This window comes from Xyrauchen texanus, chromosome 15 (genome assembly GCF_025860055.1).
Source record: "Xyrauchen texanus isolate HMW12.3.18 chromosome 15, RBS_HiC_50CHRs, whole genome shotgun sequence".
NCBI classification, from domain to species: Eukaryota; Metazoa; Chordata; class Actinopteri; order Cypriniformes; family Catostomidae; genus Xyrauchen; species Xyrauchen texanus.
The window spans coordinates 5495989-5511825 of record NC_068290.1 but is presented as its reverse complement, the minus strand read 5'-3'; the positions used below and the strand labels follow the sequence as shown (position 1 = coordinate 5511825).

Below are 15837 nucleotides of genomic sequence, written 5' to 3'. Positions count from 1 at the left end.
TTTGCAGGTGAATTTCATTCCTCCTTTGACTGTTCAGGAAACCAATATATTACACTGCCATCATCTGTTTTACTTTCAAAATGTACTGTAGCAATATACATATACAGTAGTACATTTAGTACCCTGTCACTAAATTATTTTCGTATATATATACCACAGTATTTACATGATACCCCAAGGTTCTTCAAAGAATAACAAGGTATAATCATGGTACTATGTCCTACTATTGTAAACAGGCTATTGCCATGGTACATGTCTAAGAAACATGCTATTGCCATGGTACATGTCTAAGAAACATGCTATTACCATGGTACATGTCTAAGAAACATGCTATTACCATGGTACATGTCTAAGAAACATGCTATTGCCATGGTACATGTCTAAGAAACATGCTATTACCATGGTACATGTCTAAGAAACATGCTATTACCAAGGTACATGTCTAAGAAACATGCTATTACCATGGTACATGTCTAAGAAACATGCTATTACCATGGTACATGTCTAAGAAACATGCTATTACCATGGTACATGTCTAAGAAACATGCTATTACCATGGTACATGTCTAAAAACATGCTATTACCATGGTACATGTCTAAGAAACATGCTATTACCATGGTACATGTCTAAAAACATGCTATTACCATGGTACATGTCTAAGAAACATGCTATTACCATGGTACATGTCTAAAAAACATGCTATTACCATGGTACATGTCTAAAAACATGCTATTACCATGGTACATGTCTAAGAAACATGCTATTACCATGGTACATGTCTAAGAAACATGCTATTGCCATGGTACATGTCTAAGAAACATGCTATTACCATGGTACATGTCTAAGAAACATGCTATTACCATGGTACATGTCTAAGAAACATGCTATTACCATGGTACATGTCTAAGAAACATGCTATTACCATGGTACATGTCTAAGAAACAGGCTATTGCCATGGTACATGTCTAAGAAACATGCTATTACCATGGTACATGTCTAAGAAACATGCTATTACCATGGTACATGTCTAAGAAACATGCTATTACCATGGTACATGTCTAAGAAACATGCTATTACCATGGTACATGTCTAAGAAACATGCTATTACCATGGTACATGTCTAAGAAACAGGCTATTGCCATGGTACATGTCTAAGAAACATGCTATTACCATGGTACATGTCTAAGAAACATGCTATTACCATGGTACATGTCTAAAAAACATGCTATTACCATGGTACATGTCTAAGAAACATGCTATTACCATGGTACATGTCTAAGAAACATGCTATTGCCATGGTACATGTCTAAGAAACATGCTATTACCATGGTACATGTCTAAGAAACATGCTATTACCATGGTACATGTCTAAGAAACATGCTATTACCATGGTACATGTCTAAGAAACATGCTATTGCCATGGTACATGTCTAAAGAAACATGCTATTGCTATCATGGTACATGTCTAAGAAACATGCTATTACCATGGTACATGTCTAAGAAACATGCTATTACCACAGGTACCATGTCTAAAAAACAAAGCAGTAGTTCCATGTTACAATGTCCATCCTCCAACTTCCATTCTGTTCACAGAACTTTCCATCATGACCAGCATACCACATAACTTATGCTTTAAATCAAGAATAGCCTTATGCTTTAAATCATGTTTGTGCAAGTTACTACTCTTCCGACAGGCTGCCGTAACTTGCCCAGAGCTGTTTTGGAGACCTGTCAGTCTCCAGATGATTTTAATTATATTTCATCATTCAGACAGTAAAGCCGTATGTCTTTTACTGTGTTGTGTAACACAAAAAGTCATTCTGAAATGTCAATGAGGCAAAGAAGAAAAAAGATTTTTGTTATATCTTCGTAAATTATCTCATTAGCTTATCGCTGTAGGAGGCTGGAATTTGACAATATTTTATACATATTGACACTATCTATCTATCTATCTATCTATCTATCTATCTATCTATCTATCTATCTATCTATCTATCTATCTATCTATCTGTCTGTCTGTCTGTCTGTCTGTCTATCAATCTGTCTATCTATCTATCTATCTATCTATCTATCTATCTATCTATCTATCTATCTGTCTGTCTGTCTGTCTGTCTGTCTGTCTGTCTAGAACTTATCTATCTGTCTGTCTGTCTGTCTGTCTGTCTGTCTGTCTGTCTATCTATCTATCTATCTATCTATCTATCTATCTATCTATCTATCTATCTATCTATCTATCTATCTGTCTGTCTGTCTGTCTGTCTGTCTATCAATCTGTCTATCTATCTAGCTATCTGTCTGTCTGTCTGTCTGTCTGTCTGTCTATCTATCTATCTATCTATCTATCTATCTATCTATCTGTCTGTCTGTCTGTCTGTCTGTCTGTCTGTCTATCTATCTATCTGTCCATCTAGAACTTATCGATCTATCTATCTATCTATCTATCTATCTATCTATCTATCTATCTATCTATCTATCTATCTATCTATCTATCTATCTATCTGTCCATCTAGAACTTATCGATCTATCTATCTATCTATCTATCTATCTATCTATCTATCTATCTAGAACTTATCTGTCTGTCTGTCTGTCTGTCTGTCTGTCTATCTATCTATCTATCTATCTATCTATCTATCTATCTATCTATCTATCTGTCTGTCTGTCTGTCTGTCTGTCTATCTATCTATCTATCTATCTATCTGTCTGTCTGTCTATCTATCTATCTATCTATCTAGAATATATCTATCTATCTATCTATCTATCTATCTATCTATCTATCTATCTATCTAATGTACAAGTATATATAAACAATATATATATATATTCAGTAACATGGCATTTTAGATATGAATTAGAACAAATATTCATTTTAAAGTATGGATTTATACCTAAATGTAGGAATTATATTCTGGGAAATGGAGCATCTCACACAGACAGACACGTTGTTTGCACAATGATGGTCATTTCTCATTTGAACTTGTAGGCAGGGCTCGAGTTGAGGGGGGATTTCAGGGGATGCCATCCCCCTTGATGAAAGAAAAAACAAAAATGTAAAACCTATGTAAAACCACCATCCCCCCTTACCATCCCGTTTAGATCAAATGTATTATGTTTAACTTAGAACTAATCATGCAATAAAATATTTAATTATCTACGTTTGATCAGTAACGGACTTTAAATAACGGCTATTTGGTTATTGGAGCAAAATGCATGTGTGTGACTGAATGATCTAGAGCAAACCTTTTTCATAACGTAGATACTTTTCACAAAATTAATGATAAAAATACAATTATCAGAGGGGAACAGGTGCATATTATGGCCATGTGTTAAGGTCAATGATGTGAAGCAAATGTTTTGTCCAGATTTATTCAATTGAAAATACATAAAAATACAATTCACACAAAACGTTTACTGGTGCTTGAATACACCATTTCTATGATGAGCATATTTTCAAGAGCTTGAAGTCATATTTATCATTTTTCTGGGACTTTAAGTGAAACAATTGTGTTTAAAAAAATTATTAATTTTTTCATTTTTAAAAACGCTTTTGGCCACCAAATTAAAGTCATGTGGTGCAACCAACATGTAGTTAGCCATTATTTATGTTGAACATAAAAAAACAGACACCTTGAGACCTTCAAGACAGAGCGTGAACTTAAAAAAAAACGTATATTTATTTTGACATTTTGTTCAGGTCATGTGGTGAACCCTGTATTGGTGCAAAGAAAGTATTATAATACTTTTTACTTTATGGTTACACAACATGATATTGTTATTTATTTATTTTTTGTAGTAAATGCTGTAAAGGATTTTCAAAAATGTATGAAACCAAATTGGACAAAAATATTACATTTCTAAGAAATTGACACAAGTGTTTTAAACTTTAAACTAGATTTCTTGGACCCATGATCCAGAACATATTGGTCTAACCTGAAAATAATGAGCCGATTTGATTAATAATCGAAAGCCTTAGTGGGGAGATTAAAAAATGTCCTTTATCTGAGTGTCCCACATTATGTTTGGTGATGTTGTCAGACAATTATATATAAATAGCAAGTAGCAAGGAGATTCTTATTTAAGGGTTTTGCAAATCCAATTCTGTCATAATATAACTGTAGCTTCCTAAGCTACAAGCCACTCATAAGTTTAAGTTGTTAAACTACTGTCAAAACATCCTGTTCAAATTACGGGAAAAACTGGCAGCTGTGGTTGCCAGAAATTCACCATACAAAAATAAGGAAACCACGCTTCAGGCTTTAAGGGATGTAATTTTGATGCCTGTATATTTTACGGTACATTACTGTTTATATTATTACATGATATAAACGTAATACTTTAACCTTCTGGAACTATATAAAAATCTGCTTTTCACTTCAAAATGTATTGTTAGTCACTGTAGTAATTACAGAAGGGCTCATGATGACATAAAGTTTATCAATAGTGGCCCTTTCAAGAGCAATGAGCAATAATCATGTAGAGTCAGTGCTCAGTGTCACTCACACAAACACTAAACACCATCAGGGTAACACATGTGAAATAAAAAATAATGCAATAAACATTATCTTAACTACATTATATAACACATAACACCCCAATCTAGATAAGTGATATTAAAAATAAGAAGAAGCATAACTATTCTCATAAAATATTATTAAACGTGATGGGTCAAGCAGGGAATTCTGGGAACGGGCGATTTTTGTTGTCTTTTTGTATTTTACTGTAAAAAGTACATGTTGTTAAATTTAATATACATTTTTACCATTAATTATATGGTAAAATCATACTTTTTATATATAAAAAAAGGTCCTTTGTACAACATTTTACCTTAAAATTACATGTATTGTCTTTTTAAATCTATTATAATTTTAACTGTATATTTTGAGGTAACTAATTGTTAGCCAATTTTTTTTTTTTTTTTTTTACTGTAGCATTTTTACAGTCTTTTACTGTTAAAATGACATAATTTGTTTTTTACACTGTACTTTTTTTTTTTAAAGTAATTTCTATAGTACAAGCTAGTAGCTAACTACATTGGTTTTACTACAAATATAATTCATAGTAACTACAAAATGAACCATGGTTACTGCAATATTACTAAAGTAAAACCATGGTTACTACAGTCATTACTACAATATTACTAAAGTAAAACCATGGTTACTACAGTCATTACTACAATATTACTAAAGTAAAGGTCAATGTTTGTAAGGGGTAGACAAATATGGTGACAACATAAAGTTAAACATAAATGTTTACACTAATAAAACTAGAAAACATCCTATTTTATATAACTGAATCAGACAAAAGAGGACACAACCCAGTTGTTGATACCAAAGAGCCATGGGGAAATGTTATTCCAGATGGCTCATCAAAATCCGATGGCGGGGCACTTAGGGTGATAAAAAACCCTAAACCGTCTAATGGTCTGTTTCTATTGGTCGGGCATTCACGGAGATGTTCGCAGGTTGCGTGCGGCATGCCGTACTGCTGGTGAATCTGCCGGCCACCCCAAGAGCCTTTGCACCCTTCCTTTGATCAAGGGCCCCTTCAAAAGAATTGTTATGGACCTCTTCGGGCCATTAGAGTTGACAGCACATGGACATCGCTTTGTGTTGGTTCTGGTGGACTACAAACATGATATCCGGAAGCAGTGCCTCTCTGCAACATTTCAGCACATAGTGTTGTGGAGGCACTCTTCAGAATAATCTCCCGAATGGGAATTCCAAAAGAAATCCTCAATGATCAAGGTGCTACTTCATGTCACGTACACTACGTGAACTGTCAGAATTATTGGGTATTAAATTGATTCGGACAAGCGTGTACCATCCGCAAATGGATGGCTTGGTCGAACTGTTTAATCAAACCTTGAAAATCATGATTCGTAAATTGGTGCACAAAGATGCTTGGAATTGGGATAAGTTGCTTGAACCACTGTTATTCGCAGTGCGAGAGGTTCCGCAAGCCTCCACGGGGTTCTCCCTGTTTGAATCCTTGTATGGATGTAAGCCTCTTGGTGTCTTAGATGTCCTGAGGGAAAATTGGGTGGAGGGACCTGAAATTCAAAGCGTTCTTGACCTGAGAGCAAAACTACACACACTGGAGAATTTGCTGCAGGCTCAATAATGTTAATCCAGGCTGTATAAAAGGGGGTCTTGGCAATGGGAATTTACACAGGGAGATAAAGTTCTTGTATTACTACCCACATCAAGCTCTAAATTAGTTGCAAAGTGGCAAGGTCACTTTGAGGTTACAAACCAAGTGGGGGAAGAGGATTAAGAGGTATGGATAGCGGCGGAGCACATCAGATTTACCACCTCAACCTCCTAAATCTATGGAGAGAAACGGCCCCTGTGACTTTGGCGACAGTGGTGCCAGAGAGGGAGGGGCTCAGTCCAGAGGTGAATTTAAAAATCACAGATCGCGTCCCAAATTGCGGAGATTGCCAGGTTGCAAGGAGAATTCTCCGATGTGTTCTCGCCTCTTCCCAAGCATATGAATCTCATACAGCACCATATCGAAACGAAAAGGGGTAGTGGTACGCAGTCGTCCCTACCTTTTACCTGAACACAAAAAAAGACTAGGTACAGCATGATTGAAAAGGCGTGTCTGGCCATCACAAATTGTTGTGGAGGACCTGTTTATGATAAACAAAACGAGTTTTTGCTTGAATGCCCCAATGTTGCAAGGAGGCTGCATGAAATGTTGCTCTCATGCCCTATCATGAGCATGCACAGATTAACGGTTAGTGAACATTTTCACTAAATAATACATTCGATTTCGGTTTGTTTCTCACCAAACATTATCGTATGCTTTTAAAACAATCATGAGTCTTGTGGAATAATTTATTAGACTTCTGAATTATACTTTTGTGTATGACATCACTGAGCACAAACTTTTTTCTCAATTTCTCCCTTTTTGTTCAGAAAAAGAAAGAAAGTCCTATAGGGTTATAACAACACAGGGGTGAATAAACAATGACTGAATTTTAATTTTTGGGTGAACTATCCCTTTAAGGCTGGCAGGCCTCAAGTGAATAATTTATGTGTACTAGTTCATTACATGAACCGTCCGAAAGAACCGACTCACTAAAATGAATCTGAGTTCCCAGTACGAGACATGGTTAGCACGTTTCATTAATTCCTTGGCTGTATTTATCTGATTAATTGTATTAAACTCATGCACAATATAATGTGTCAAATGTGACGCTACAGCGCTACTCATCGGAACATGTCCTGTTGATCGTTACTGTAAAAGCTACCCAATTGTGAAAGTGAAAATAACTTCTATCAAGCTCCAAAAATGACAAAAAGCAGCCATATCATATTTTCTCTGATTTCAATGAATCTTTGAATTATATTGATATCCAAAATTCAGGTACCACCATATTTGTTTCAGGGCTGACCTTGTGTTGACCTCTGACATTGGATGCGAACAGCTCTTTGACAAGTGACATACTGTAACAAACTGGAATATTTGAATTATTGATTCAAATATCCAGTTTGGGCGGTGAGTGTTTTCATGAAAGTGTGCTCTGACATTTTTTTCTCATGTTTCTCAGACCAGATATGCCAAAGGAAATGGTTATTTGAGCCCCATGTCTCTACAAATAGACAGAACAAAAACAAAAATGAAGCATTCATGTGCTGACTCTGACCCTTCACCCATGTCAAGTCCTGAAGTCCGGGATGCTGCTGACATGTCTCCAGCCCACCTGTCCGACAAACTCCATCCATTTTCTGAGCAGGAGCTCTGGGATTGGGCACCTAACTTGACGGAGACACACCCATCTTCCCAACAGTCCAGGAAACGGCTGATGGTAAAAAGCGGAAAGGTGAAGAAAATGTTCGGCTGGGGTGATTTCCAGTGCAAAGTCAAGACGACCAGCCTCAACCTGCTCATCAAGGGGAAGATTGTGGATCATGGCAACGGAACTTTCAGTGTTTCTTTCCAATACAACACCATTGGAGGGGGTAATGTCTCCGTAGGGCTAGTCCCTCCAACCAAAGTGGTGGAATTTGATGAGACAACACAACAAACAGTTCTGCACTCAGTGGAGACCAGGATGTTTAACTGCAGGGTGGAGTATGAGAAGGTTGAAAAAAGTATGCAAAGCAATCGCTGCTGGTACAATCCGTCACACAGCTGTGATCAGGAGCAAACCCACAGCCATGTGTCGTGGCTATGCTCCAAACCGTTCAAAGTCATCTGTGTCTATTTGTACTTCTACAGCCTGGACTACAAACTGGTCCAAAAAGTCTGTCCAGACTACAACTACCACAGTGAATCTCCATACTTCCCTTCTGGATGATCAATTTATCACACAGTGAAGCAAACATAAGTACATGTATTCTAAAATGAATGGTCTCATAGAAACACATTACTTTAGGTAAATTTTTGCTAAATGATTTTTAGGAGTTTCACTGTACACATCACAACAGATTACTGGTGAAATGAACACTAGAGGCGCTAAAACAACAACGTTTTTCCCTTTCACACAAATCACGAGTACAATGGCAGATTACTTTTCACTCCCACAATGCTATCTTATGACACCAAAACACTTTTATTATAGCGTTACATTCAAGTACATTTTAACATTCAAATAATTTCAATTGCGCAATAGCTGAAATGGTTTGAGTGTTGAGTGTTGAGTGTTGCACTTGCAATGCAAAGGACCAGAGGATGAGTCCTGAAGGTCATGCGAGTCGATGTGAAAGTGAAAGTTTCCGCATGCATGTTTCGATTTCTTTGAGATACTGGACTATTTCTTTTCAGACTCCAGTTATACAAATATAGGTATCTCCTAACCAACTCAGACACGCATTCTTTATGACATGCACAGCCACTGTGGCATACTGAGTGTTCAGAGTATGCACGGTTCGAAAAATCAGGCTGCACTCGTTCAGTGCTCGAGCGCTCAAAAATGTTATCACGCGTCATGTACGCAGACGGCTAGCATTTACATCTGACCAATGTATATTTTTGGTTTTAACCTTAAAAACCTCATCTGTTTAGGATCAAGTTTAACTTGCTTTTAGCACCACACAGTGGACATTTCACCGCGAAACTGCTGTGCTACTTGTAATGAGCCGCGTAATATAATTTTGCAAAAATGTCGGCACAGTCAAGTAATATACAGTACATGAGATCAGGCTGGGAATTCTGTCAACATTTACTCACTCTTATCATGTTTGAAATGTCAATGACTTTCTTTTTAGTCATTTTTGGCTGTTGACAACCACTGAATACCGTCCACTTTTTTAATGGAAAAGAGCAGCGTGAACATTTTGCCAAACATCTCCTTTTGTGTTCTACAGATGAAAGAAAAACATACAGGTTTGAATGGAAATGAGTGTAAGTAAATGAAGACAGATTTCTATATGATACTACTATTTATCAAGACAAGCCTGTCAGTGTATTTATTCAAGTCTAAGTATGTTTTCCTAGGATGTTTTTGGCAGAATATTTTTGGGAAACCCAAAATCAGCTTAGAAATTAAGTCTCTTATAATATTATGATTTTCAAACTTTTTCATTTGTTACATTGTGACAATCTATGTAGTACAGTCTGTGATTGGTCTTCATGCACACTTATAAACTTCAGAAGTTGGAGTTCATGACAGGTACTGGTGTATATGTGTCATTATTCCTGACAGACAAGGCAAAACTTAATGAGATCCTATAATTGGTTTTGCGTTGCTGAGATCATGTGTCAGTGGTTTGTCATATTCTTTGGTGAATTAATGAAAATGCCTTATGAAAGTGATGATAATTTCATTAATGAATACAATTTAATGCCATGCACTGTTGGAGGAAATTACACACCACTTGCTGAAAATTAATGTAAAATGCATGTTTATCCTAATGTTTCTCAAATCTTAAACATTTCTGAAAGTAATGATTGTAGAAAGCTTCCATGTTGGACATTTCTGATACTTAATTGGACATTATAGGCCTCCTGCAAGCACATTTGAACTTTTTGATTATTTTTATATCTGTGTAAACATCTTTGCAGATAACACAGGGAAGTTGTTGCACTGACAGTAAACATTAATTACCATTTCAAAGGTTTTCAGACAGCACAATCAATTGCAAGAAAATAACAATCTTATACTTCCAATTGAAATGCTGCCCACTCCTGCATCATTTCGATAAAACAAACATGTACTGTAAATGTCAAGTACAGCCCATAACAGAGTGCAAAACCTTAGATTCTCCCACCAATCCAAGGATGTAACCATACATTATATATATATATATATAATTAGGCATGTAACGATACACACATTTCATGATATGAAAAAATATGATGCATAGCCTGATGATACGATACAAGCACCCACAAATGTTTCACTCAAGGATTATACATAAATGTCTTTTAAATCACAAATGCCACAAAAGTGTCTGACATTGGCAGGGGCATAGATTCCAGGGGGGAAGGTGGGTAGGTAACCTCCCCAATAATAAAAACAAGCAAGGGTATTGGTGATCTGATATGTATATACATACATACGCTTAGCAGGGAAATACATGTACAGTGCATCAGACGCTGAAAATGTCCCGCCCCTTACTGAAACAGAAAATATTATTGGTTAGCAATTATCCAATCGTGTGTGAAATTAACATTCTGATTTGTGGATCAGCTTAGTCGGACTGTCTGTCTTGCCAGTGCCATCAGTTGTGCTCCCGCAGCTCTGTGCGCATTTGGAGAGAATCTCTGTACACAAAAGAAAATAATATATACCGGTATATATATTTTTCTATATACACACAATTCACTCAACAGTGCTGCGGCATCACGTTAGTAGATTGAAAAAAGGTTCTGAGTCAAAAGAATACTCGTTGTTCTGGCTGCAACACGTCCCATTACTTATATAAGGTAGGCATACACAAAATCCTAAGATTGGTGGGTATACGGTGAATGCTTGTGTATGCCCTAAACTACACTACTAGTTATGACTTATAACTTATGAGTGTTTTGCTGTGCATAGCAGTGTCAGCTGGGAGCGGCGGTTGTTAAACTTACTGCTGCTGTTAATGTCAGCATAAATAAAATTACATGATGTACTGTAGCACCAGGACATCACACCTTTGTTTGGCAAATTCGACAAGCTCTACCACTACAGTACAATCTACTTCCCGTTTGCCATCAATCTTCTCACCTACTGTATGTACTGTGATGTGTTTGTTTATATATATATATATACTGGTGGCCAAAAGTTTGGAATCATGTACAGATTTTTTCTGTTTTGTAAGGAAATTGGTACTTTAATTCACCAAAGTGACTTTCAACTGATCACAAATTATAGTCAGGACATTATTGATGTAAAAAAAGCACCATTACTATTTGAAAAAAGTCATTTTTGATCAAATCTAGACTGGCCCCATTTCCAGCAGCCATCACTCCAACACCTTATCCTTGAGTAATCATGCTAACTTGCTAATTTGGTACTAGAAACTTGCCATTATATCAAACACTATTGAAAGCTATTTGGTTTGTTAAATTAAGCTTAACATTGTCTTTGTGTTTGTTTTTAAGTTGCCACAGTATGCAACAGACTGGCATGTTTTAAGGTCAATATTAGGTCAAAAATGTTATAAAGAAACAGCTTTCTCTAGAAACTCGAGGAATGAAGGCTAATGCTTGAAACTGACCAAAAATATAAATGAAGATTTCATACAAAGGTGTACACTACATTCTTCAAGACAGTCAGGACAGACAGAGATGTGAAAGGCCAGATGTACAACTAAACAAGAGGATAAATACATCAGAGTATCTAGTTTGAGAAATATACGCCTCACATGTCCTCCGCTGACAGCTTCATTGAATTCTACCCGCTCAACACCAGTTTCATGTACAACAGTAAAGAGAAGACTCAGGGGAGCAGACCTTAGGGGAAGAATTGCAAAGAAAAAGCCACTTTTGAAACAGAAAAACAAAAAGAAAAGGTTCGAGTGGGCAAAGAAACACAGAAATTGGACAACAGATAATTGGAAAAGAGTGTTATGGATCTTAACCCCATTGAGCTCTTGTGGGATCAACTGGACTGTAAGGTGCACGAGAAGTGCCCAAAAAGACAGCCACATCTATGGCAACTGCTACAGGAAGTGTGGGGTGAAAGGTCACCTGAGTATCTGGACAAACTGACAGCTAGAATGTCAAGGATCTGCAAAGCTGTCATTGCTGCATGTGGAGGATTTTTTGATGAGAACTCTTTGATCATACACCAATCAGCCACAACATTAAAACCACCTGCCTAATATTCCCCCTTGTGCCACCAAAACAGTGCCAGCCCGCATCTCAGAACAGCATTCAGAGATGATATTCTTCTCGCCACAATTGTACAGAGTGGTTATCTGAGTTTCTGTAGACTTTGTTCGAACCAGTCTGGCCAATCTCTGTTGATCTCTCTCATCAACAAGGCATTTCAGTCCACATAACTGCTGCTCACTGTGTTTTTTATTATTATTATTATTATTATTATTTGTTTTTGGCACCATTCTGAGTAAACTTTAGAGACTGTTGTGTGTAAAAATCCCAGGAGATCAGCAGTTCCATAAATACTCAAACCAGCCCATCTGGCACCACAATATCACCAACAAACATGCCATGGTCCAAATCACTGAATCACATTTTTCCCCATTCTGATGGTTGATGTGAACATGAACTGAAGCTCCTGACCCATATCTGCTTGATTTTACTGCTGCCACATGATTGGTTGATTAGATAATCGCATGGATGATTGTTGGTGCCAGACAGGCTGGTTTGAGTATTTCTGGAACTGCTGATTTCCTCTAGTCTAGTCTCTAGTCTTTACTCCAAATTGTGCCAAAAACAAAAAACATCCAGTGAGCGGCAGTTCTGCGGAGAGAAGTGCCTTGTTGATGAGAGAGGTCAACAGAGAATGGCCAGACTGGTTCGAACAGACAAAGTCTACAGTAACTCAGATAACCCCTCTGTACAATTGTGATTCTAAGATGCAAGTTAGCACTGTTTTGGCAGCACGAGGGGGACCTACACAATATTAGGCAGGTGGTTTTAATGTTGTGGCTGATTGGTGTGTATACAGGGTTGGGAGGGTTACTTTTGAAATGTATTCTACTACAGAGTACAGAATACATGCTGTAAAATATAATTTGTAACGTATTCTGTTAGATTACTCAATGTCAGTAACATATTCTAAATACTATGGATTAGATTTTTTCACTTGTTTTGACTATAAAAACTGCCAGTGCAGTAAGACAAAATACACATGTTAAAAATACATTATCTGAAAAACCTAAATATCTTATGCAGTGTTGTTAATAAAACAAGATCAATCAAACTGATCATGTTTTAAAGTTTTTCAGATATTTGTACAGGAAAACAATACAAAAATTATTATCAAGAATACAACTTTTTCCCTAATATCAAAGGTCTTACTAGAAAAAAGAAATTGTGATACAACGTGAATTTTCTTGATAACAAATATGATTGTGTCTGGTAACATGTGCATGTAAAATGGTTATAAATAGCATTTTAGCTTAGCATAAAGTTGACAAGTTACACAAGGTTTATTTGTATTTCTTCTGCTCCAAACGTACTTCAAATGTACTTCTCTGTCTGCTCGTATGAATGTAACACATCATAAGAAAGTGTTTCACCGCTGTTCAAATGCACTTTGAGCACATCATTTATATGTATAAATGTTTTCTATCTGAAAGAACTAAATATTAAACGAAACAAATTACTATAAAATGCAAAGTAATCTCTTCATGTATTCCGTTACTCCTCAACACTGTTTGTGTGTGTGTGTGTATGTATGTATGTATATATATATATATATATATATATATATATATATATATATATATATATATATAATCATGTAAAACCAAAATAAAATATATACATACAAAAAAACTTTCAAGATTGGGGTCACCAAATTTGTAAATTTAAGTTTCATTGTAAAATCAATATTGATTCTGAATATTAGGGTTCCATGTTAAGTAGGAATGTCGCTTGGCTCCTTAAAAAGATAGATTTTCATCTTCATTGTCAAGTCATGATGATGATAGAGTGATTAATAATGTTCTGTAGTTTCACTAACAGGCATGTTGATATTCCCATGGGGTTGGAAATGTTGTTCGCTGAAAGCGTGAATCTCATGACTTTGTCAAGAACACGTTCAAGTCATATTTCACTTAAAAATCTAAATAAATATCTAAGACATTATATTTTGCATATTAGAAATGAAGCCTGTTTTTAGATCATTAAGATTTTTTTGCATTGTAACATTGTATTCTTTATGTTGATTTAATTGTAAAATAATTATATTATTGTTTAGTTATTTCAATAAAAAGTAAATGCTGCATTAAGTAAATATAATAAGAATTTACTTTATTTACAAAAAGGTTGTTTTTTCTTCTTCCTCAAAACTGGCTTTATTTTCTTTAATATATATATATATATATATATATATATATATATATATATATATATATATATATAATATTATGTATAGTATAATATAATATTTATATTATTTTATTATTATGGTGCAAAATATGACCTGAACCAAAGTATCTTTCAAGGCAAGTCAGTCCACTCAACTGCTATCTAGGGAACGCTCCCTGCCCATTTATTCAGCCATCTGGGTTACGGAAGTATTTTTCCCATTAATTTAAACCATAGACTTTTCATAACATTCTTCATAAAAGAGTTGTAAGCCATAAACCAAACCAACCAGCTCTGAGGTAAATCACCACACTTTGCTCTGAGGCAAAAGGTATTTGAAAATCGGACAAAAAGACAAAGGGACAAGACTGTGTACTTATCGTCTTTCATGACGGCACAAAGTACAATCCCATGAAGCATTGTGAAGGATGTCATTGAATAAAATATTAATTATAGGTTGTTGATGATATAGAGACAATATGTTTTAAGTTTGTTTGCAAAAAAAATCTATATGTACAAATATATAAGTAGTTTAAGGGTGAAGAGACACCAACTCGATTACGTAATACACAGTGTGTCATGAGAGGGGGCAGATGCTCCGAGGCATGTTTTGTAGGTTTGGTTCTCTGACTGGTGAAGCTTTCTTTGTTGGACAATGGGTAATGTAGTTGTTTACCATGAACTCTGTTATCGAACATGATTTTTAAACAATGAAGTTTGAAAATGGCCGATGAAGGTCGAGTGACCGAAACTTTTCTGAATACATTTTGATACTCTTTGCAAGCCAGGATAGTGTGCAGGATTTTTTTCCATTTCATTGACTTTGCTACAGCTTGTGTCTTACACACCTATCAATTACTTCTCAGGTGTGAAAGGTTAAATGTTCATTGATAAACAATGAAGTTGATATAATGCAGACGGATGGCTTCAACAGAAGCATATACCATACAAGCGGCATGAAAGTACAGCTCCTATCTTCTTGAATGGGAAAAGACCAAAATCTCCAAAGCGGTTGGTCAAGAATATGATAAAAGAGCATATTGCAAATCAGCAGTAAAATCTGACAAAAATGTTATCATAAATTGTGCTTCTTTAGATCATATGTTGCTAAATAACAAAATGCATTTTCAGGCTGGTACAATGCACTGATCTAAATGTGCATGCCTATTCACATGTTGACTGAAAGGTGATGAATGTATCTTAAACTGACTGGCTATTTTATCTGTAATCAGAATCAGAATGAGCTTTATTGCAAAGTATGCTTACACACGCAAGGCATTTATCATGGTGACAAAGGCTTCCAGTGCAAAGCAAATGCAACCATATATACATACGTACAAACAAATACATTTAAACATATATACATATAGTGACATAAAAATACCAAAATAAGATATAACAGATGA

The 15837-nt window shown here is 35.8% G+C and overlaps 1 protein-coding gene across 1 annotated transcript; it reads left to right on the top strand.

Moving 5' to 3' along the window:
* Positions 1-6276: 6276 nt before the first annotated feature.
* Positions 6277-8303, top strand: LOC127656131 (neurexophilin-1). Its single transcript, XM_052144314.1, has 2 exons — positions 6277-6393; positions 7554-8303. Exons 1-2 carry the CDS (start codon positions 6277-6279, stop codon positions 8301-8303), a joined length of 867 nt encoding a protein of 288 aa, XP_052000274.1.
* The last annotated feature ends 7534 nt before the right edge of the window (positions 8304-15837 follow it).

Coding starts and splice junctions, on each gene's coding strand:
- LOC127656131 (XM_052144314.1), top strand. CDS start 6,277: ATGGATAGCGGCGGAGCACATCAGATTTACCACCTCAACCTCCTAAAT. Junction 6,394..7,553: donor GGGAGGGGCTCAGTCCAGAG/GTGAATTTAAAA, acceptor CATGTTTCTCAG/ACCAGATATGCCAAAGGAAA.